The 22,339-nt window shown below is 46.8% G+C and overlaps 1 protein-coding gene across 6 annotated transcripts in view; it reads right to left on the minus strand.

The window, feature by feature from the left end:
* Positions 1–22,339, minus strand: part of LOC110505399 (palmitoyltransferase ZDHHC14) — a 95,920-nt gene that overhangs the window by 11,814 nt on the left and 61,767 nt on the right. For all 6 annotated transcript variants that reach the window (XM_021584595.3, XM_090220663.1, XM_021584594.3 and 3 more), the window contains 5 exons: positions 17,483–17,638; positions 7,382–7,519; positions 6,122–6,170; positions 4,595–4,697; positions 2,942–3,051 (listed from right to left, as the gene is read on the minus strand). In XM_021584595.3, the coding sequence (XP_021440270.3) occupies positions 2,942–3,051; positions 4,595–4,697; positions 6,122–6,170; positions 7,382–7,519; positions 17,483–17,638 (556 nt within the window). The remainder of the gene's footprint in view (positions 1–2,941; positions 3,052–4,594; positions 4,698–6,121; positions 6,171–7,381; positions 7,520–17,482; positions 17,639–22,339) is intronic.

Raw genomic sequence — 22,339 nt, forward strand, 5'->3', positions numbered from 1 at the left:
GTGGAGTGAATCATTATTTCTGTTCGATCACTACCGTTGCTAGGCTGAGACATGGCTGGTTAGGCAGGAACCTGCTGAGGTTAAGCAACCGGATTGTCATAGTGTGTGTGTGTGTGTGTGTGTCTGAGCGTGCGTGTGTGTGTTTGTATAAGGGTGTGTGTGTGTGTGGTTATGTGTAAGCACATAGAGAAGTCATGAGCTAGCCGTGTGTGATAACATCCAGGGGCCGTGTGATGATATGAAACAGTGACACAGATCAGCTCTAACGGAATACAAACAACTCTTCCAGTGGAAACACAGCTCTGAGGGAGGCCTGTGTGTGTGTGTGTGTGTGTGTGTGTGTGTGTGTGTGTGTGTGTGTGTGTGTGTGTGTGTAGGGTAATCAGTAACAGAGAGCCTGTTGACTCTGAGAAATGGAGTCTCTTACAGGAATTCAATGGAGGTGAACTGAAGAAGAGAAACAGACACACACACACACACACACACACTCCACCCCCCTTGCCCACCACCTGCCCATAGAGGATCTCCCCCTGCCAACCAGTAGAGTCCTTACCAGTGAGCAATGCTGTGGGCAGTGGAGGCTGGGTTGGGACTCTCATACAGAGAGCAGTAAAACACACTGACAACCCCTGGGCTAAAATCCTCCTTAACCACTCTGGCCTGTTAATTCCATTTCTCCCTAGTCTGTGTTTTACCAAGGAGAGACTTTCTCGTCTCACTGTTAATTACCTGCTACTGACGCACTGTACCATGCCTTTATGCGTGTCCAAAATGGCACCCTAATTCCCTATATAGGGCCCTATTTTTGACCGGAACCCTATGCCTAAGCTCTGGTCAAAGTAGCGCACTACATAGTAAATAAGGTGCCTTTTGAAATGGAGCCTTAGAGTTAACCACACAGTCAAGCCACAGAGGAGCTGCTGCGTGTTGTGTTGTCTCATCAGAGAGGGGAAAACTGGACTGTAAAGGGGAGATAGAGCCTCCACCACAGAGATAGTGTGTAGAACCAGAGCCTACACCACAGAGAGAGTGTGTAGAACCAGAGCCTCCACCACAGAGAGAGTGTGTAGAACCAGAGCCTCCACCACAGAGAGAGTGTGTAGAACCAAAGCCTCCACCACAGAGAGAGTGTGTAGAACCAGAGCCTCCACCACAGGGAGTGTGTAGAACCAAAGCCTCCACCACAGAGAGAGTGTGTAGAACCAGAGCCTCCACCACAGAGAGTGTAGAACCAGAGCCTTCACCACAGAGAGAGTGTGTATAACCAGAGTCTCCACTACAGAGAGTGTGTAGAACCAGAGCCTCCACCACAGAGAGTGTGTGTAGAATCAGAGCCTCCACCACAGAGATTGTGTAGAACCAGAGCTTCCACCACAGAGAGAGTGTGTAGAACATGAGGAGAGGCACGTTGGGAGTGGGAAGCAGAGCCTCCACCACAGGGAGAGTGTGTAGAACCAGAGCCTCCACCACAGAGATTGTGTAGAACCAGAGCTTCCACCACAGAGAGAGTGTAGAACCAGAGCCTCCACCACAGAGAGAGTGTAGAACCAGAGCCTCCACCACAGAGAGAGTATAGAACATGAGGAGAGGCACGTTGGGAGTGGGAAGCAGAGCCTCCACCACAGGGAGAGTGTGTAGAACCAGAGCCTCCACCACAGAGATTGTGTAGAACCAGAGCTTCCACCACAGATAGAGTGTGTAGAACCAGAGCCTCCACCACAGAGAGAGTGTAGAACCAGAGCCTCCACCACAGAGAGTGTGTAGAACATGAGGAGAGCCACGTTGGGAGTGGGAAGCAGAGCCTCCACCACAGGGAGAGTGTGTAGAACCAGAGCCTCCACCACAGAGATTGTGTAGAACCAGAGCATCCACCACAGAGAGAGTGTGTAGAACCAGAGCCTCCACCACAGAGAGAGTGTAGAACCAGAGCCTCCACCACAGAGAGAGTGTGTAGAACATGAGGAGAGGCACGTTGGGAGTGGGAAGCAGAGCCTCCACCACAGAGAGTGTGTAGAACATGAGGAGAGGCACGTTGGGGAGAGGAGAGGCACGCTGAAATGAGGAGAGGCACGCTGAAATCCTCGGTACTATCAGAAGTCTGAATGAGAGACGTTAGATGATTTCACAGCAGGCTCTCTAGTCCCGCAAGATCAACTCTGTGACCGGCCTATTTTAGCTTTCTGACCATGCAGGAAATTACTTCTTCTTTTTTTTTCTCCACCCGAGTGAGTCTGACCACAAGACAGACCACTATAATGACACGCCACATGAGTTTGATGGATCTTTTTAGTCTTCTTCTAATGCCTCTTCAAGGGGCAGTGCAGTTAAAAACATTACATTTCAACACCATGAGGTTCAAATAACACTCAAATTGTGAAAATTATGAAAGTGCCTTTTGTGTAAGAGCTGTTTGGAAAACAAAATGCCTGGAATTTCAGCCTGCTTAGGATGGAACTTTTGGCCCCCATCATGACATCACAATGACCAGAGCATAATAGACCATTGACTGTTCATCTGGGTAAGGGGGTGGGCTCTAGACCATCCTATAAGCCAATCACGGCTGTGAATGTAAACATCTTCAGATTTGTTTCCTAACGCCCACACGATCAGACAGGCTAAAGGCTCAGGGAAATAAATTATTTAAAAATATATATTTTGGAGCTATTTTCATTAAATAAACACAGTGATCTATTAGACATACAGTGATGTAAGAATACAATTAAAAAGACTGCAAAGGTGCTTTAATAGGAAAGTAATCGGATTACATTACCACGTTTGTGTAATCCACTGATTACAATTTTGGACCTGTACATAGTAACTAACTGATTACATTTAGAAAGTAACCTACCAAACCCTGGCCATATGTTACATTTTTAGAAAGTAAAAAAAAGAATTCCAGAGTTCCATAGGCAAGCACACCCACACACAGGCCCGTCCTTACCTGGGTGGTAAGGGTCCACACAGCGCTGCACAGCAGTTGGTGAATACGTTTCCGTGGCTGTAAGGGTTATAATTGCCTTTCCCTCTTTTAGACGACCACGACCCTTTGATCTGAAACAGAAACACAACAGTCACAGAGAGCAGTGACAGAGCACTTAAAACTTTAAAAAAAGGGGTGAGTGATGAGGCAAACTGCTTTGAAATAAATGAGGTCAAAGCTAAGAGATCTGGCTGTCTTCCCCGCAACCATCTATCCTCTAGAGAAAAACTCAACTTGCTGCCTGGGTCTAGTAGTGTCTATGTGTAATCTGGTAGCAGACAGGAGAATGCTGGGGGTCTAGTATTGTCTATGTGTAATCTGGTAGCAGACAGGAGAAGGCTGGGGGTCTAGTATTGTCTATGTGTAATCTGGTAGGAGACAGGAGAAGGCTGGGGGTCTAGTAGTGTCTATGTGTAATCTGGTAGCAGACAGGAGAAGGCTGGGGGTCTAGTATTGTCTATGTGTAATCTGGTAGCAGACAGGAGAAGGCTGGGGGTCTAGTATTGTCTATGTGTAATCTGGTAGCAGACAGGAGAAGGCTGGGGGTCTAGTAGTGTCTATGTGTAATCTGGTAGCAGACAGGAGAAGGCTGGGGGTCTAGTAGTGTCTATGTGTAATCTGGTAGCAGACAGGAGAAGGCTGGGGGTCTAGTAGTGTCTGTGTAATCTGGTAGCAGACAGGAGAAGGCTGGGGGTCTAGTAGTGTCTATGTGTAATCTGGTAGCAGACAGGATAAGGCTGGGGGTCTAGTAGTGTCAATGTGTAATCTGGTAGCAGACAGGAGAAGGCTGGGGGTCTAGTAGTGTCTGTGTAATCTGGTAGCAGACAGGAGAAGGCTGGGGGTCTAGTAGTGTCTATGTGTAATCTGGTAGCAGACAGGAGAAGGCTGGGGGTCTAGTAGTGTCTGTGTAATCTGGTAGCAGACAGGAGAAGCCTGGGGGTCTAGTATTGTCTATGTGTAATCTGGTAGCAGACAGGAGAAGGCTGGGGGTCTAGTAGTGTCTGTGTAATCTGGTAGCAGACAGGAGAAGGCTGGGGGTCTAGTAGTGTCTATGTGTAATCTGGTAGCAGACAGGAGAAGGCTGGGGGTCTAGTAGTGTCTGTGTAATCTGGTAGCAGACAGGAGAAGCCTGGGGGTCTAGTATTGTCTATGTGTAATCTGGTAGGAGACAGGAGAAGGCTGGGGGTCTAGTAGTGTCCATGTGTAATCTGGTAGCAGACAGGAGAAGGCTGGGGGTCTAGTAGTGTCTGTGTAATCTGGTAGCAGACAGGAGAAGGCTGGGGGTCTAGTATTGTCTATGTGTAATCTGGTAGGAGACAGGAGAAGGCTGGGGGTCTAGTAGTGTCTATGTGTAATCTGGTAGCAGACAGGAGAAGGCTGGGGGTCTAGTAGTGTCTATGTGTAATCTGGTAGCAGACAGGAGAAGGCTGGGGGTCTAGTAGTGTCTATGTGTAATCTGGTAGCAGACAGGAGAAGGTTGGGGGAATGGAGGAACCTTGTAGGTACTGGATGTTTTACAGACAAGAACTTCAGCAAATTTAAGAGGAATCCACTTAAACACCTACTTAATTTGTGGTGTAGCGCGAAGTGTGTGTGTTGTGTACATGTACTCACATCTTCGTTTGTGGTCTGGTTGGAACTGATCAGGTACGTGTGGAATCCAGAGAGGCCCACTATGGACCAGACAGAGAAGAAACACACAACCACCTCCAGCACAGTGACCAAAGGGTTAAGGAACCAACACACACACACACAGTCAATATGCTACAGCTGAGAGAGTCAAAAACACATCCGCTCTCTCTCTCCCTGACAGACACACGTCAAACGCAGAGTAGAAGAAAGGACACAAGCCTACACACAGTACCAACAGCTATGGATAGACCTGCTGCCAACGCCTGTCCTGGCCCTATGTCCATTTGACTGGAAACAGCAGTGGTGGCACAGCGAAACAGTAGCATCCAATAGCATGATCAGAATAAGGAGCAGTGTTATCTCAGGACGAGAGGAGTTATGTAACAGAGCTTCCCCTGGGCTGCCGATGTCATTCACATACAGCCAGTGGCTTTCTGACAGCGGGCAAGACAGAGTTAATCAAATGACTGTCTACTCCAGGATTACTTTCTCATGCCACCTCCTCTCTCTCTCTCTCTCTCTCTGTCTCAAGGACAAGCAGAGAGGTCACCATTCACATACGGGAGATTGGCGAGATGCTATCAGGCCTCATCTTGAAAGCTCTGTGCTGCCGTAGGAGACGAGGCTGCTGTGTTATCAGCCGAGCCCGCCACGCGGTTCCTCCCCAGCAGGCACGGCGTGCTCTGTATCTCTCTGAGAGAGAGAGAGAGAGAGTAGCAGCACGCCCGCACAGACAAATGACGCCCTGCAGAAGGAGGGACAGACGCTTGCAAATCGAGCAGCCTGGCCGGCAGCTTATTGGCAACACTGAAATGGAGAATACCGTCTACAAGCGTCTGAGAGATAAGCGGCATGGGAGGGGTGACTATGACCTTGCGTTAACAGAGGTTACAGAAGAGTTGTAAGGACGGCACAATAGCGAGGCTTTCCATAAGACGATTCGTAACTAAAAAGCATTCTAAAAATACAAATTGGTCCCAGTACTGTTGTGCAGAGGCTACGGGTGAGCCAGCTTCTGCAGCCTTTCGGACAGTAATGACAACAGGGTCAACCACAGGGTCAGCTAGAGTCACCCTCCTCGTCCTCTCCACCCCAGGCAGCTGTCAACCTCTGGGGAGGACACGACACGACAAATCCGGCTGTTTGGAACGCAGCAACGCTGAGGGAGGATGGAGGGAGACAAATACTGTACAGAGAGAGATATACTGTAGATGAAGAGGGAGGGAGGGAGAGAGAGAGAGAAAGCCATGGAGACAGAGGCTATGTAAGCCTATCAGAGTAGGAGTCATCTGGGACAACTGTCATGCACAGCAGGGCTGAGGAACAGAACAGGTCACAGCATGGCAGAGACAGGGAGTGGAAGTTGGCACTTGCACTTAGCAACTGTAAAACGCAATTGCCAGGGAATGTCACAGGCCTGAGATCAAGGGTAACATGACACACACACACACACACACACACACACACACACACAATTTGCATGTAGATCACTATTGCAAGAAAGGATATCTGGCAGGACTGTCTTTGAGTGTGTTGAGGAACCCATATCGATGGGATCCTGCAGAGAGAGACAAGAGGAGAGAGTTTAATGACAGTTCATCGTTCTAAAAAAAAAGATTTAAATCTCAAAAGGAACTTTAAAATCGTCTTTAATCCGATTCCTCGCATTCAAATCACTGGCAAATTAGATGGTGAATCACGGCTGGCAATTAGGTCAGCCACAGAGCTCGACTTTGAACGGAGTGAATCAGTTGTACTTTAGGCTGGTAGGGGATAGGGCCTAACACCCTCAAAACTGACTACATACAACATACCAGTATGTCAAACCAACACTATCTGAATCTCGCACAATGCTAGGGAGTGAGAGCCTCTCTCAAAAAGAGACAACACCGTTAGTCTACAGTGAAGCGCTTTGACAGATAGGGTAGGTATATGGATGTGCAGAGAGCAGCGGATAGGAGGGCACCTGCCTGTATTGGCACCGAACAGAGTGATAAACCTACAGAGTGTGCTGTGTGTCTAGGTTTCCGTTGAACAGTGCAGGGTGGATTGGATATCATGCGCCATAAACACTCGGTAGCTTTTCTCTTCAAACCAAATGGGCGACATCAGCAAGTATGACGAGGCTGAGCAAGACAGATCACACCCACTTTAATTGCCATTCCATTTTAACTGCCATCTGGGGAAAGGGAGGCTAGAGAGGGGAGGAGAGGGAGCACAATCCAATATGGCCATCTAGCCAAATTCAGTCACCAGAGACATATTGATCACCGTGTTTCTTGTCTCATCCATAACCGTGACAGGTGTTTCTAGCTGGGTGCCCTCCACAGCTCCTCTGAGAAGACGACGGTAAGTATATGGGCTGTACAGGAGAGAGGCTTGTTAACCTGGTTGTCGAGATGGGGGCTGACAATCTAACAGAGCAGACGTCTCTGAAAGAGGGAGAGTTTTATTTCTGTTTCACCCATGCCCACAAAGTCAATATTTCACAATCTGGAGAAGGATACAAAAGAGACATGAAGTGCAGAGAATATTCTCTGTTGATTAACGGTGTCTGTCTTTTCTTCTGTTCGTTTTCCCCAGCCCAGCACACATCCACCCACCCACTCTCCCACCCACACATCATCTCACACTTGGGGGAGATGGTAAGGAGCCAGAATAGTGCTGGGCTTCACAACGCCCACTTACAGCCTGCTGGTTGGCTGCTCCAACACAACCAGGACCGGATGAAGAGGAAGAGGTGTGTGCTCTTCATTGGTCACTACTTACGCAGGATGACGTGTGTGATGACAAAGGCGAAGATAAAGATTGTGAGGAAGGAGAGGGAGAGGATGAACATGTAGAAGAAACGGTAGTTCCTCTTCCCAACACAGTTCCCCACCCACGGACAGTGGTGGTCAAAACGCTCTGCGGGGAGAGACAGAAAGACGTGCATTAAAGACACATTAAGCAAGTGCAACAACAATTGGGAAAGAAATACACACACACACACACACACACACACACACACACACGAGTTTACTAGAGCTTTGAGTCACTGCCAACCTGACATTGAGAGGAAGATGGCTGCAGGTACAAAGGCAGGTAAAGTCAGGCCTCTGAAAACAGCAGTCCATTTCAAAGCACCGCAGACACACAGTTTAAACCATGCTGCCATGTTGCCACCTTGATGCCAAATTAAAAGGTTGTTATTTTGAGTTACAAGTACCTGTCACACACAGACAGCACCGTGCCTTCCTGACTCAACCAAACTCCTACCTAAACCTCCCAGGCAGAATGTGAACTGTGATTATAATGGAAGTGATCCACATTACATGTACATTTCAGGAAGTAAGCATTCCCTTTGAGCCCTGGCATGATTAGCTACTCTTTCAGACTGCTTCTGCTGCCTATTTAAACACAACCTATTACACAGAGGAGAGGGAGGGAGGCAATCCAAACTCTGCTGCTGAGTTGAGTTGGTCTGTGAATGAGTGATACTGTGGGCACATGGATAATAGCATCCTATGAGACCTCCATTAGGAACTTGAGTGACTGTGTGAGGACTTGGAGCTGACAAGATGGAGAGGACCATTATAATGGAGTCCAATGTGTCAGAGCTGTTACCAGGCTGACTGCTTCAGACACCACTCAGTAGTGTTACCAGGCTGACTGCTTCAGACACCACTCAGTAGTGTTACCAGGCCGACTGCTTCAGACACCACTCAGTACTGTTACCAGGCTGACTGCTTCAGACACCACTCAGTAGTGTTACCAGGCTGACTGCTTCAGACACCACTCCTCACTGTTACCAGGCTGACTGCTTCAGACACCACTCAGTAGTGTTACCAGGCCGACTGCTTCAGACACCACTCCTCACTGTTACCAGGCTGACTGTTCAGACACCTCTCAGTAGTGTTACCAGGCCGACTGCTTCAGACACCACTCAGTAGTGTTACCAGGCTGACTGCTTCAGACACCACTCCTCACTGTTACCAGGCTGACTGCTTCAGACACCACTCAGTAGTGTTACCAGGCCGACTGCTTCAGACACCACTCCTCACTGTTACCAGGCTGATTGCTTCAGACACCACTCAGTACTGTTACCAGGCTGAATGCTTCAGACACCACTCAGTACTGTTACCAGGCTGACTGCTTCAGACACCACTCAGTAGTGTTACCAGGCTGACTGCTTCAGACACCACTCAGTAGTGTTACCAGGCTGACTGCTTCAGACACCACTCAGTAGTGTTACCAGGCTGACTGTTCAGACACCACTCAGTAGTGTTACCAGGCTGACTACTTCAGACACCACTCAGTAGTGTTACCAGGCTGACTGTTCAGACACCTCTCAGTAGTGTTACCAGGCCGACTGCTTCAGACACCACTCAGTAGTGTTACCAGGCTGACTGCTTCAGACATCACTCAGTACTGTTACCAGGCTGACTGCTTCAGACACCACTCAGTAGTGTTACCAGGCTGACTGTTCAGACACCACTCAGTAGTGTTACCAGGCTGACTGCTTCAGACACCACTCAGTAGTGTTACCAGGCTGACTACTTCAGACACCACTCAGTAGTGTTACCAGGCTGACTGTTCAGACAACACTCAGTAGTGTTACCAGGCCGACTGTTCAGACACCACTCAGTAGTGTTACCAGGCTGACTACTTCAGACACCACTCAGTAGTGTTACCAGGCTGACTGTTCAGACACCTCTCAGTAGTGTTACCAGGCTGACTGCTTCAGACATCACTCAGTACTGTTACCAGGCTGACTGCTTCAGACACCACTCAGTAGTGTTACCAGGCTGACTGTTCAGACACCACTCAGTAGTGTTACCAGGCTGACTGTTCAGACACCTCTCAGTAGTGTTACCAGGCCGACTGCTTCAGACACCACTCAGTAGTGTTACCAGGCTGACTGTTCAGACACCACTCAGTAGTGTTACCAGGCCGACTGCTTCAGACACCACTCAGTAGTGTTACCAGGCTGACTACTTCAGACACCACTCAGTAGTGTTACCAGGCTGACTGCTTCAGACACCACTCCTCACTGTTACCAGGCCGACTGCTTCAGACACTACTCAGTAGTGTTACCAGGCTGACTGTTCAGACATCACTCAGTAGTGTTACCAGGCCGACTGCTTCAGACACCACTCAGTAGTGTTACCAGGCTGACTGTTCAGACACCACTCGGTACTGTTACCAGGCTGACTGCTTCAGACACCACTCAGTACTGTTACCAGGCTGACTGCTTCAGACACCACTCAGTACTCTTACCAGGCTGACTGCTTCAGACACCACTCAGTAGTGTTACCAGGCCGACTGTTCAGACACCACTCAGTACTCTTACCAGGCTGACTGCTTCCGACACCACTCAGTAGTGTTACCAGGCCGACTGTTCAGACACCACTCAGTAGTGTTACCAGGCTGACTGTTCAGACACCACTCAGTAGTGTTACCAGGCTGACTGTTCAGACACCCCTCAGTAGTGTTACCAGGCTGACTGCTTCAGACACCACTCAGTAGTGTTACCAGGCTGACTGCTTCAGACACCACTCAGTACTCTTACCAGGCTGACTGTTCAGACATCACTCAGTAGTGTTACCAGGCCGACTGTTCAGACACCACTCAGTAGTGTTACCAGGCCGACTGCTTCAGACACCTCTCAGTAGTGTTACCAGGCTGACTGTTCAGACACCACTCAGTAGTGTTACCAGGCTGACTGTTCAGACACCACTCAGTAGTGTTACCAGGCTGACTGTTCAGACACCACTCAGTAGTGTTACCAGGCTGACTGTTCAGACACTCCTCAGTAGTGTTACCAGGCCGACTGTTCAGACACCACTCAGTAGTGTTACCAGGCCGACTGCTTCAGACACCTCTCAGTAGTGTTACCAGGCTGACTGTTCAGACACCACTCAGTAGTGTTACCAGGCTGACTGTTCAGACACCACTCAGTAGTGTTACCAGGCTGACTGTTCAGACACCACTCAGTAGTGTTACCAGGCTGACTGTTCAGACACCCCTCAGTAGTGTTACCAGGCCGACTGTTCAGAGCTTTAAACTGTTGTGTAAATACTCTATATTTGGAACACGAATCAAATACACATCACATCTGCAGATTAAATCTCCATGCTACAAGCTATGTCAAGATGATCGAGAATTTGCATGCTGTATCTGGGAACTGGGAGAGAAGCTTATGGAAGAGAGAAAAACAGAGAATGTTATGAGGAGGTAATAGTGGATGAAGGGAGCTGGGTAGAGTAGGAGAGAAAGACAGGAGTTGGCAGGGCCTCTCCTCACAGCCATGTGTTCTGTGTCGAGGAGGTTGAGAAGACCCCTAGGCAAGTCACGGAATCTCAGGCAGGCCAGACAGAAAGAGAAGAAGCCTAGAGAGAGCAGGCTCACTGCTTGTGTGGAAGAGAGAAGCAAATCCTCCTGCTTCTTCCTCCACTGCCTCGGGGAGTGGCCTGTTTTTTTCTGCCACAGTCAGAATGACAGACAGAGGGGATAGGAGAGACTGCACTGCAGGTGGGTGGAGAAGGATGGATAGAGGGAGCTAGAGAAGGAATCCGAGAAAGTTGTTGTTCAGTGGGTACATGCAGCTCCATCCTCCCCACAACAGAACACGCCACGGTGGGTGATTCACACAGTGAGTTATGAAACGTTCTGTTCTCATGTTCTATCATCTATCTTCCTCGGCTCTGCTAGGCGTTAATGAGCCCATAAATCCCTGGCCATATGGGAACCGTCTCTGGGTACAGGACAGGAGAACGCAACAGGAGGGAGACAGTGGCTCTGTGGAGGCTGAGCAGTGATTACTGAGGCTCTGGCGGGCCTGGAGCGGAGGCTGAGAGGCCCATGGTTGATCGGTCGGAACACCCTAGCAGTAGATAGCTCTATTAAACATTCCTATGGAGGGATGTCCGTGTGACATGACACAGCTTTTAGCTACGTGTACATGCAGAGCACACAAACACAAAGGGACAAAGAAATATGTCCAATATGTATCCAAGATGGCGTAGCAGTGGGATGTCTGTTTTGATTGTCCCGTCCCGTGTATATACACTGCTCAAAAAAATAAAGGGAACACTAAAATAACACATCCTAGATCTGAATGAATGAAATATTCTTATTAAATACTTTTTTCTTAACATAGTTGAATGGTGCTGACAACAAAATCACACAAAAATGATCAATGGAAATCAAATTTATCAACCCATGGAGGTCTGGATTTGGAGTCACTCAATATGAAAGTGGAAAACCACACTACAGGCTGATCCAACTTTGATGTAATGTCCTTAAAACAAGTCAAAATGAGGCTCAGTAGTGTGTGTGGCCTCTACGTGCCTGTATGACCTCCCTACAACGCCTGGGCATGCTCCTGATGAGGTGGCGGATGGTCTCCTGAGGGATCTCCTCCCAGACTTGGACTAAAGCATCCGCCAACTCCTGGACAGTCTGTGGTGCAACGTGGCGTTGGTGGATGGAGTGAGACATGATGTCCCAGATGTGCTCAATTGGATTCATGTCTGGGGAACGGGCGGGCCAGTCCATAGCATCAATGCCTTCCTCTTGCAGGACCTGCTGACACACTCCAGCCACATGAGGTCTAGCATTGTCTTGCATTAGGAGGAACCCAGGGCCAACCGCACCAGCATATGGTCTCACAAGGGGTCTGAGGATCTCATCTCGGTACCTAATGGCAGTCAGGCTACCTCTGGCGAGCACATGGAGGGCTGTGCGGCCACCCCAAAGTAATGCCACCCCACACCATGACTGACCCACCGCCAAACCGGTCATGCTGGAGGATGTTGCAGGCAGCAGAACGTTCTCCACGGCATCTCCAGACTCTGTCACGTCTGTCACATGTGCCCAGTGTGAACCTGCTTTCATCTGTGAAGAGCACAGGGCGCCAGTGGCGAATTTGCCAATCTTGGTGTTCTCTGGCAAATGCCAAACTTCCTGCACGGTGTTGGGCTGTAAGCACAACCCCCACCTGTGGACGTCGGGCCCTCATACCACCCTCATGGAGTCTGTTTCTGACCGTTTGAGCAGAAACATGCACATTTGTGGCTTGCTGGAGGTCATTTTGCAGAGCTCTGGCAGTGCTCCTCCTGCTCCTCCTTGCACAAAGGCGGAGGTAGCGGTCCTGCTGCTGGGTTGTTGCCCTCCTACGGCCTCCTCCACGTCTCCTGATGTACTGGCCTGTCTCCTGGTAGCGCCTCTATGCTCTGGACACTACGCTGACAGACACAGCAAACCTTCTTGCCACAGCTCGCATTGATGTGCCATCCTGGATGAGCTGCACTACCTGAGCCACTTGTGTGGGTTGTAGACTCCGTCTCATGCTACCACTAGAGTGAAAGCACCGCCAGCTTTCAAAAGTGACCAAAACATCAGCCAGGAAGCATAGGAACTGAGAAGTGGTCTGTGGTCACCACCTGCAGAACCACTCCTTTATTGGGGGTGTCTATAATTTCCACCTGTTGTCTATTCCATTTGCACAACAGCATGTGAAATTTATTGTCAATCAGTGTTGCTTCCTAAGTGGACAGTTTGATTTCACAGAAGTGTGATTGACTTGGAGTTACATTGTATTGTTTAAGTGTTCCCTTTATTTTTTTGAGCAGTGTATATAGTTTTTCTTCATATACATTTATTTATTACAATTTCCATCTACAGACTGAACATGCTCTCCTGCAACCCGCCTCAACTAATGTGGTACGGATCTGCTATTTTTATTCTTTAGAACCAGAACCTCCTACTAGCTACTAGCTAGTAGTCAGTTAGCCACTGCTAGCGGTCATTACCGTTAACTCCGACATCTGCCAGCCTCAGCCCGGTCAATTCCTGCCAGTCTGCACAGCGCGATATCAACCCAGAGCATTTTGGACTGCTTTTTCTCTACCACATCTCTGGATTCCTACCGCAAGATCTGAACCTTTACTCCGGATCATCGCAGCTAGCTAGCTGCTATCCGAGTGGCTACTCCTGGCTAACGTCTCTGTCCCAAAGCAAGCACCTGGAGCTAGCCTCGAGCTAGGCCCATCTCCCGGCCTGCTAGCTGTCTGAATCGCCGTGCCTCAAGCTCGCCTAGCTACTCACTGGACCCTATGAACACTCGGCTACCTGTGCCTCACCCTAATGTCAATATGCCTTGTCTATTGCTGTTTTGGTTATTGATTTATTTCTTATTTAACTGTACAGCCTCCAGCCCTGCTCAATATGCCTTAGCTAGCCCTTTTGTTCCACCCCCCACACATGCGGTGACCTCACCTGGCTTAAATTGTGCCTCCAGAGACAAAACCTCTCTCATCGTCACGCAATGCCTAGGCTTTTCGGGGCGGCAGGGTAGCCTAGTGGTTACAGCATTGGACTAGTAACCGGAAGGTTGCAAGTTCAAACCCCCGAGCTGACAAGGTACAAATCTGTCGTTCTGCCCCTGAACAGGCAGTTAACCCACTGTTCCTAGGCCGTCATTGAAAATAAGAATTTGTTCTTAACTGACTTGTCTAGTTAAATAAAGGTAAAATTACCCCCACTGTTCTCACATCCTACCATACCCTTGTACATTATGCCTTGAATCTATTCTTACGCGCCCAGAAATCTGCTCCTTTTACTCCCTGTTCCGAACGCACCAGTTCTTTTAACCTTTAGCTGTACTCTTATCCTACTCCTCCTCTGTTCCTCTGGTGATGTAGAGGTTAACCCAGGCCCTGCAGCCCCCAGCATCACTCCCATTCCCCAGGCGCTCTCGTTTGTTCTGTAACCGTAAAAGCATTGGTTTCATGCATGTTAACTTTAGAAGCATCCTCGCTAAGCTTGTTTTATTCACTGCTTTAGCACACTCCGCCAACCCTGATGTCCTAGCCGTGTCTGAATCCTGGCTTAGGAAGGCCACCAAAAATCCCTAACTATAACATTTTCCGACAAGATAGAACTGCCAAAGGGGGCGGAGTTGCAATCTACTGCAGAGAGAGTTCTGTCATACTATACAGGTCGGTGCCCAAACAACTCGAGCTTCTACTTTTAAAAATCAACCTTTCCAGAAATAAAGTCTCTCACCATTGCCGCTTGTTATAGACCCCCTTCAGCCCCCAGCTGTGCCCTAGACACCGTATGTGAATTGATCAACCCCCATCTATCTTCAGAGTTCGTACTGTTAGGTGACCTAAACTGGGACATGCTTAACACCCTGGAGGTCCTACAATCTAAGCTAGATGCCCTCAATCTCCCCCAAATGATCAAGGTACCTACCAGGCACAACCCTAAATCCATAACCATGGGCAACCTCTAAGATATCATCCTGACAAAATTGCCCTCCTGTCTTCAACCAGGATCTCAGCGATCACTGCCTGCATGTGTAATGGGTTCGCGGTCAAACAACCCCCCCTCATCACTGTCAAACGCTCCCTGAAACACTTCAGCGAGCAGGCCTTTCTGATCGACCTGGCCCAGGTATCCTGGAAGGATATTGGCCTCATCCCGTCAGTAGAGGATGCCTGGTTGTTCTTAAGTAGTGCATTCCTCTCCATCTTAAATAATCATGCCCCATTATGCCCCATTACATTCAAAAAATGTAGAACTAAGAACAGATATAGCCCTTGGTTCACTCCAGACTTGACTGCCCTTGAACAGCACAAATCATCCTGTGGCATTCTGCATTAGCATCGAATAGGCCCCGCGATATGCAACTTTTCAGGGAAGTCAGGAACCAATACACACAGTCAGTTAGAAAAGCTAAGGCTAGCTTTTTCAAACAGAAATGTGCATCCTGTGCACTAATTCCAAAAAGTTTTGGGACACTAAAGTCCATGGAGAATAAAAGCACCTCCTCCCAGCTGCCCACTGCACTGAGGATAGGAAGCTCTGTCACCATTGATAAATCTACGATAAATCGATCATTTCAAAAAGCATTTTTTCTACGGCTGGCCACGCTTTCCACCTGGCTACCCCTACCCCGGCCAACATCTGCTATAGACCTATATCCTTCCTGCCATGCCTTTTTTAAATCTTTGAAAGCCAAGATAATAAACAGATCACCGACCATTTTGAAACCCACCGTACCTTCTCCACTATGCAATCTGGTTTCCGAGATGATCATGGTTGCACCTCAGCCACGGTCAAGGTCCTAAACAATATCATAACCGCCATCGATAAAAGACAGTACTGTGCAGCTGTCTTCATGGACCTGGCCAAGGCTTCCGACACTGTCAATCACCACATTCTTATCAGCAGACTCAACAGCCTTGGCTTCTCAAATGACTGCCTCGCCTGGTTCACCAACTACTTCTCAGACAGAGTTCAGTGTGTCAAATCGGAGGGCCTGTTGTTCAGACTTCTGGCAGTCTTTGGGGGTGCCACAGGGTTAAATTCTCAGGCCAACTCTTTTCCCTGTATACATCAATGATGTCGCTCTTGCTGCTGGTGATTCTCTGATCCACCTTTACGCAGACGACACCATTCTGTATACATCTGGCCCTTCTTTGGACACGGTGTTAACAAACCTCCAAATGAGCTTCAATGCCATACAACACTCCTTCCGTGGCCTCCAACTGCTCTTAAAGGATAGTAAAAAAATATATATATTCTATATTCTAAATTGAATATATATATTCAATTTAGAATCGGCTTCCTATTTCGCAACAAAGCATCCTTCACTCATGCTGCCAAACATACCCTTGTAAAATGGACTATCCTACCGATCCTTGACTTCAGTGATGTAATTTACAAAATAGCCTCCAACACTCTACTCAGCAAACTGGATGTAGTCTATCACAGTGCCATCCGTTTTGTCACCAAAGCCCCATATACTACGCACCAATATGACCTGTATGCTCTCGTTGGCTGGACCTCACTACATATTTGTCGCCAAACCCACTGGCTCCAGGTCATCTATAAGTCTTTGCTAGGTAAAGCCCAGCCTGGTCTCAGCTCACTGGTCACCATAGCAACACCCACCCGTAGCGCACGCTCCAGCAGGTATATTGCACTGGTCATCCACAAAACCAACACTTCCTTTGGCCACCTTTCCTTCCAGTTCTCTGCTGCCAATGACTGGAACAAATTGCAAAAATCACTGAAGCTGGAGTCATATCTCCCTCTCTAACTTTAAGCATCAGCTGTTAGAGCAGCTTACCAATCATTGTACCTGTACACAGCCAATCTGTAAATAGCACATCCAACTACCTCATCCCCATATTATTACTTACCCTCATGCTCTTTTGCAACCCAGTATCTCTAATTGCACATCATCATCTGCACATCTATCACTCCAGTATTAATGCGAATTATTTAGCCTCTATGGCCTATTTATTGCCTACCTCCCTACTCTTCTACATTTGCACACACAGTACATAGATTTTTCGATTTTTCTTTTCTATTGTGTTATTGACTGTACGTTTGTTTATGTGTAACTCTGTGTTTTTGTCGTTGCTTTGTCTTGGCCAGGTTGCAGTTGTAAATGAGAACTTGATCTCAACTGGCCTACCTGGTTAAATAAAGGTGAAAATATATTTATATATATATTTATATATATATATATTTATATATATATTTATATATATATATATTTATATATATATTTATATATATATATATATATTTATATATATATATATATATATATATTTATATATATATATATATATATATATATATATTTATATATATATATATATATATATATATATATATATATATATATATTTTTTTTTTATATATATATATATATATATATATATATATATATATATATATATATATATATATATATATATATATATATATATATATATATATATGCACACATAAGCAAACACACCCACTTCTCCTTCAGTCCGCACACCGTCCCAGAATGTGTGCGGTCCTAACAAGATGACTCACCGACACAGTTGTCACAAAGGCTGCAGTGAGAGGCACGCGGTGGTCTGAAGATCTTACAGGTGAAGCAGTACTTGAGCTTGACCGTCTGCCCATTGATGACCACCTCTCTCGTCCTGGGGGGCGGCCGGTAACCCGAACTGGAACCGTTGGCTACGTCTGTCAGGGAGACGAAGTGGGTATCATTAGCCTCAAATCACATGGTTATTCAATTTGGCAAACAATACGCTGCAATCCTAGCCTCATTCATTGTCATGCCAAATTATGCTTTTGAAAAGTTGGCTAGTTACACAGTATGGGAGGAGGGTAGTACTATCCAGCACAGAGCTGGCACTGTAGAGCGGTACAGGAACCAAAATGAAGTCAATTTGGAACTGTGACTGTCAAGTAGACCTATTGGTTCGTATAGTTCGTATAGTACCGGTCATGATAAAAGCAGAAGTGAAAAGCCTTTTCAAATATGTTGTTCATTCATGTCTGGCTCTGGAAGCAGAAAGAGCCAGAGAAGTCTAACTGCTCAGCACCTTCTCTCATGACGTCACACGGACTGTTCTAACCTGCTCAGAGCAACATGCCCTTCTCTCTGCTCTCTGGTCGCAATGAATGTTTCAGCAAACTGGTTGTTTTCTCTGAAGAAACGCATGCTTTTCCCCTCAGAGTGGTGTCAAACAGCTTTCTAACAGAGAGGATGATTGACATGATGAGGGGAGATGTTGTTGGGCGGATGATTATGGTAATTTCAAAAGCATAAACGGTATAACCAATTCCCCATTACTCCCATGCTCATTTCTATAGCTCTCTCTTGTGTGTGTGTGTGTGTGTGTGTGTGTGTGTGTGTGTGTGTGTGTAGATCATGGTGTGCCTCTGAGCCCAGTGGCAGAGCTGGAGTGGTGTGTATGTGTACACAACTCAACAGGAAAAGCACATCTCTTTTCAGCCCATGTTCAGTGCGATCAACGCAGCCTCATCATCCTCTCCTCCTCTCTACAGAACGAGGGATAGAGTCAAACACGGAGTGAGTGAATGAGCAGAAGGAGAATTAGTATCTCAACATCCATCAAAGAGCCCTTCCAACAAAGAGAGTAGAAAGCCCAGAAGAAGTTGCTGAGCTGAACTGCATACCATTCATACGCCGTGTGGTACAATCACACACACTCAATAAAGCTCAATAAAGAGCTCAGTAAAGAGAGCCCGCTCATCATTATTCTATTGAAACACTGGCGGATAATATTCTAAAGAACTCCTGTCATTCTCCACTAGGGTTATTGTGTTGACGTCTGTAAAATAAAATAAAATGATGCACACGCATCGGTGGCCAGAAGGCGTGCTTTATTAGGATTCTGAACGGTCAGATAGCTAGCAACAATGACAAGCTGCCAGGTGGGGAATCATAGGTGGCTCGTTTCAGTTTGTATTTTATTATTGATACCATGTCTTTGTGTCATGTCTATGCTAATATGGCAAAAAATAACTAGCTAGCTAACCGAATCAAATGTTATTTGTCACATGCGCCGAATACAACAGTGAAATGCTTACTTACAAGCCCTTAACCAACAATGCAGTTAAGAAAAAAAAGGAGAAAAAAAAGTACAGAGTACAGAGTCAATGTGCGGGGTACCGGTTAGTCGAGATAATTGAGGTAATATGTACATGTAGGTAGAGTTATTAAAGTGACTATGCATAGATAATAAATGGAGAGTAGCAGCATAAAAGAGGGGGCAATGCTTTGAGAGGGAGGTTGTTGTCCTGGCACCAAACGGCCAGGTCTCTGACCTCCCTATAGGCTGTCTTGTCATTGTCAGTGATCAGGCCTACCACTGTTGTGTCATCGGCAAACTTAATGATGGTCTTGGGAGTCGTGCCTGGCCATGCAATCATGAAAAAAACGGGAGTACAGGAAGGGATTGAGCACGCACCCCTGAGGGGCCCCGTGTTGAGGATCAGTGTGGTGTATGTGTTGTTACCTAACCTTACCACCTGGGGGCGACCCATCAGGAAGTCCAGGATCCAGTTGCAGAGGGAGGTGTTTAGTCACAGGGTCCTAGGCTTAGTGATGAGCTTTGATGGCAGTATGGTGTTGAACGCTGAGCTGTAGTCAATGAATAGCATTCTCACATAGGTGTTCCTTTTGTCCAGGTGTGAAAGGACAGTGTGGAGTGCAATAGAGATTGCATCATCTATGGATCTGTTGGGGTGGTATGCAAATTGGAGTGGGTCTAGGGTTTCTGGGATAATGGTGTTGATGTGAGCCATGACCAGCCTTTCAAAGCACTTCATGGCTACAGACGTGAGTGCTACGGGTCGGTAGTCATTTAGGCAGGTTACCTTAGTAACTAAGGTGGTCTGCTTGAAACATGTTGGTATTACACTCAGACAGGGAGAGGTTGAAAATGTCAGTGAAGACACTTGCCAGTTGGTCACAGCACGCTCGGAGTACACGTCCTGGTAATCTGTCTGGCCCTGCGGCCTTGTGAATATTGACCTGTTTAAAGATCTTACTCACATGCATGTTTCATGCATGTTTCAGTGTTGCTTGCCTCAAAGCGAGCATAGAAGTAATTTAGCTCGTCTGGTAGGCTTGTGTCACTGGGCAGCTCGCAGCTGTGCTTCCCTTTGTAGTCGTAACAATTTGCAAGCCCTAACACATCCGACGAGCGTTAGAGCTGGTGTAGTACGATTCAATCTTAGTCCTGTATTGACACTTTTCCTGTTTGATGGTTCTTCGGACAGCATAGCGGGATTTCTTATAAGCTTCCGGGTTAGAGTCCCGCTCCTTGAAAGCGGCCGATCTACCCTTTAGCTCAGTGCGGATGTTTCCTGTAATCCATGGCTTCTGGTATGTACGTACGGTCACTGTGGGGACAACGTCATCGATGCCCTTATTGATGAAGCCAGTGACTGATGTGGTGTACTCCTCAATGCCATCGGAAGAATCCCGGAACATATTCCAGTATGTGCTAGCTAAACAGTCCTGTAGCTTAGCATCTGCTTCATCTGACCACTTTCTTATTGACCGAGTCACTGGTGCTTCCTCCTTTAGGTTTTGCTTGTAAGCAGGAATCAGGAGGATAGAATTATGATCAGATTTGACAAATGGAGGGCAAGCTTTGTACGAGTCTCTGTGTGTGGAGTAAAGGTGTTCTAGAGTTTTTTCCACTCTGGTTGCACATTGAACATGCTGATAGAAATTAGGTAAAACTGATTATTTTTCCTGCATTGAAGTCCCCGGACACTAGGAGAGCCGTATACAGCGTGGTCTTTGTGCCAGCATCTGTTTGTGGTGGTATGTAGACAGCTACGAAAAATACAGATAAAAACTATAAGTAAATAGTGTGGTCTACAGCTTATCATGAGATACTCTACCTCAGGTGAGCAAAACCGCGAGACTTCCTTAGATTTCGTGCACCAGTTGTTGTTTACAAATATACATAGACCGACACCCCTTGTCTTACCAGAGGCCGCTATTCTATCCTGACGAAAAAGCTTAAAACCCACCAGCTGTATGTTATTTATGTCGTCGTTCAGCCACGACTCGGTGAAGCATAAGTCATTACAGTTTTTAATGTCCCGTTGGTAGGATATACGTGATCGTATAACCAACAACTGTCAAGTAACGATGTATTTGAGAGACAAGTGCTTATTGTACAAATGTATTTATGTTTTAAATAAAGATTTGGAGACAAAAATATACACTGAGTGTACAAAACATTAAGAACACCTGCTCTTTCCATGACAGACTGACCAAGTCGATCCAGGTGAAAGCTATGATCACTTATTGATCCACTTCAATCAATGTAAATAAAGGGGAGGAGACAGGTTAAAACATTATTTTTAAGCCTTGAGACATGGATAGTGTGTGTGCCATTCAGAGGATGAATGGGCAAGACAAAATATTTAAAGTGCCTTTGAACTGGGTATGGTAGTAGGTGCCAGGCGCAACGATTTGTGTCAAGAACTGCAAAGCTGCTGGGTTTTTCATTATCAACAGTTTCCTGTGTGTATCAAGAACAATCCACCACCCAAAGGACATCTAGCCAACTTGACAAAACTGTGTGAAGAATGCTGGAATGCTTTAGACACCTTGTAGAGGCCATGTCCCGAAGAATTGAAGCTGATCTGAGGGGGGGTGCAACTCAATATTAGGAAAGTGTTCTTAATGTTTGGTATACTCAATGTAGTTTACATGTTGTCAACAGTCTAAGCCAACCGCGTCCATTTGAGGCAATCAAGTCGCCTCTAAAATGAGAAAAGCATTGCAGCATAATGATTATGAAAGTCACATCTAGCCTCACAAACATTAAAATCTCCCTAGTGCTCTGTGAGCACATCACCATCGTCTGTGAAGAACAACTAATTAAATGTTAATGGAATGACTGGGCAAGGAGACAACTGCTACCAATTCTCACATTCATTACTCTTTCCTTTCAGTCAACTAGACCACCAGCATCAACTGGAAAACCACTGGCCAGCTACCACTGTATCAACATGTACTGTAAGATGAAAGATGAACCTACAAACAAGGACAGCTAACAGTAAGTATAGCTGTGAGGTCAACCATGCGGTAGGATGTTAACAGTGAGGAGGCATACGAGGAAGATGTGGTTTATCTTGCCCAGGTTGAGGCTTTTACTAACAAACATGAAGATACTAAGCAGGCGACTGTACAAGTATTTACAAAAACAAATAAAACAGGACGATGAACAAAAGTAGGCCTAATCAACTCATAAGAAAACCCAGGCTCAACAATTGCCTGTTAACCCGTTACCCGTCTGAGGTGCTCCCTTCAGCTCCGCTCTCAGACACAACTTCTAGTTGACTGTATGTTCACACTACAGACTAGATGTCGACCGATTAGGATTT

This window comes from Oncorhynchus mykiss, chromosome 25, assembly GCF_057628025.1.
Source record: "Oncorhynchus mykiss isolate SJ-2025 chromosome 25, ASM5762802v1, whole genome shotgun sequence".
Classification (NCBI taxonomy): Eukaryota; Metazoa; Chordata; class Actinopteri; order Salmoniformes; family Salmonidae; genus Oncorhynchus; species Oncorhynchus mykiss.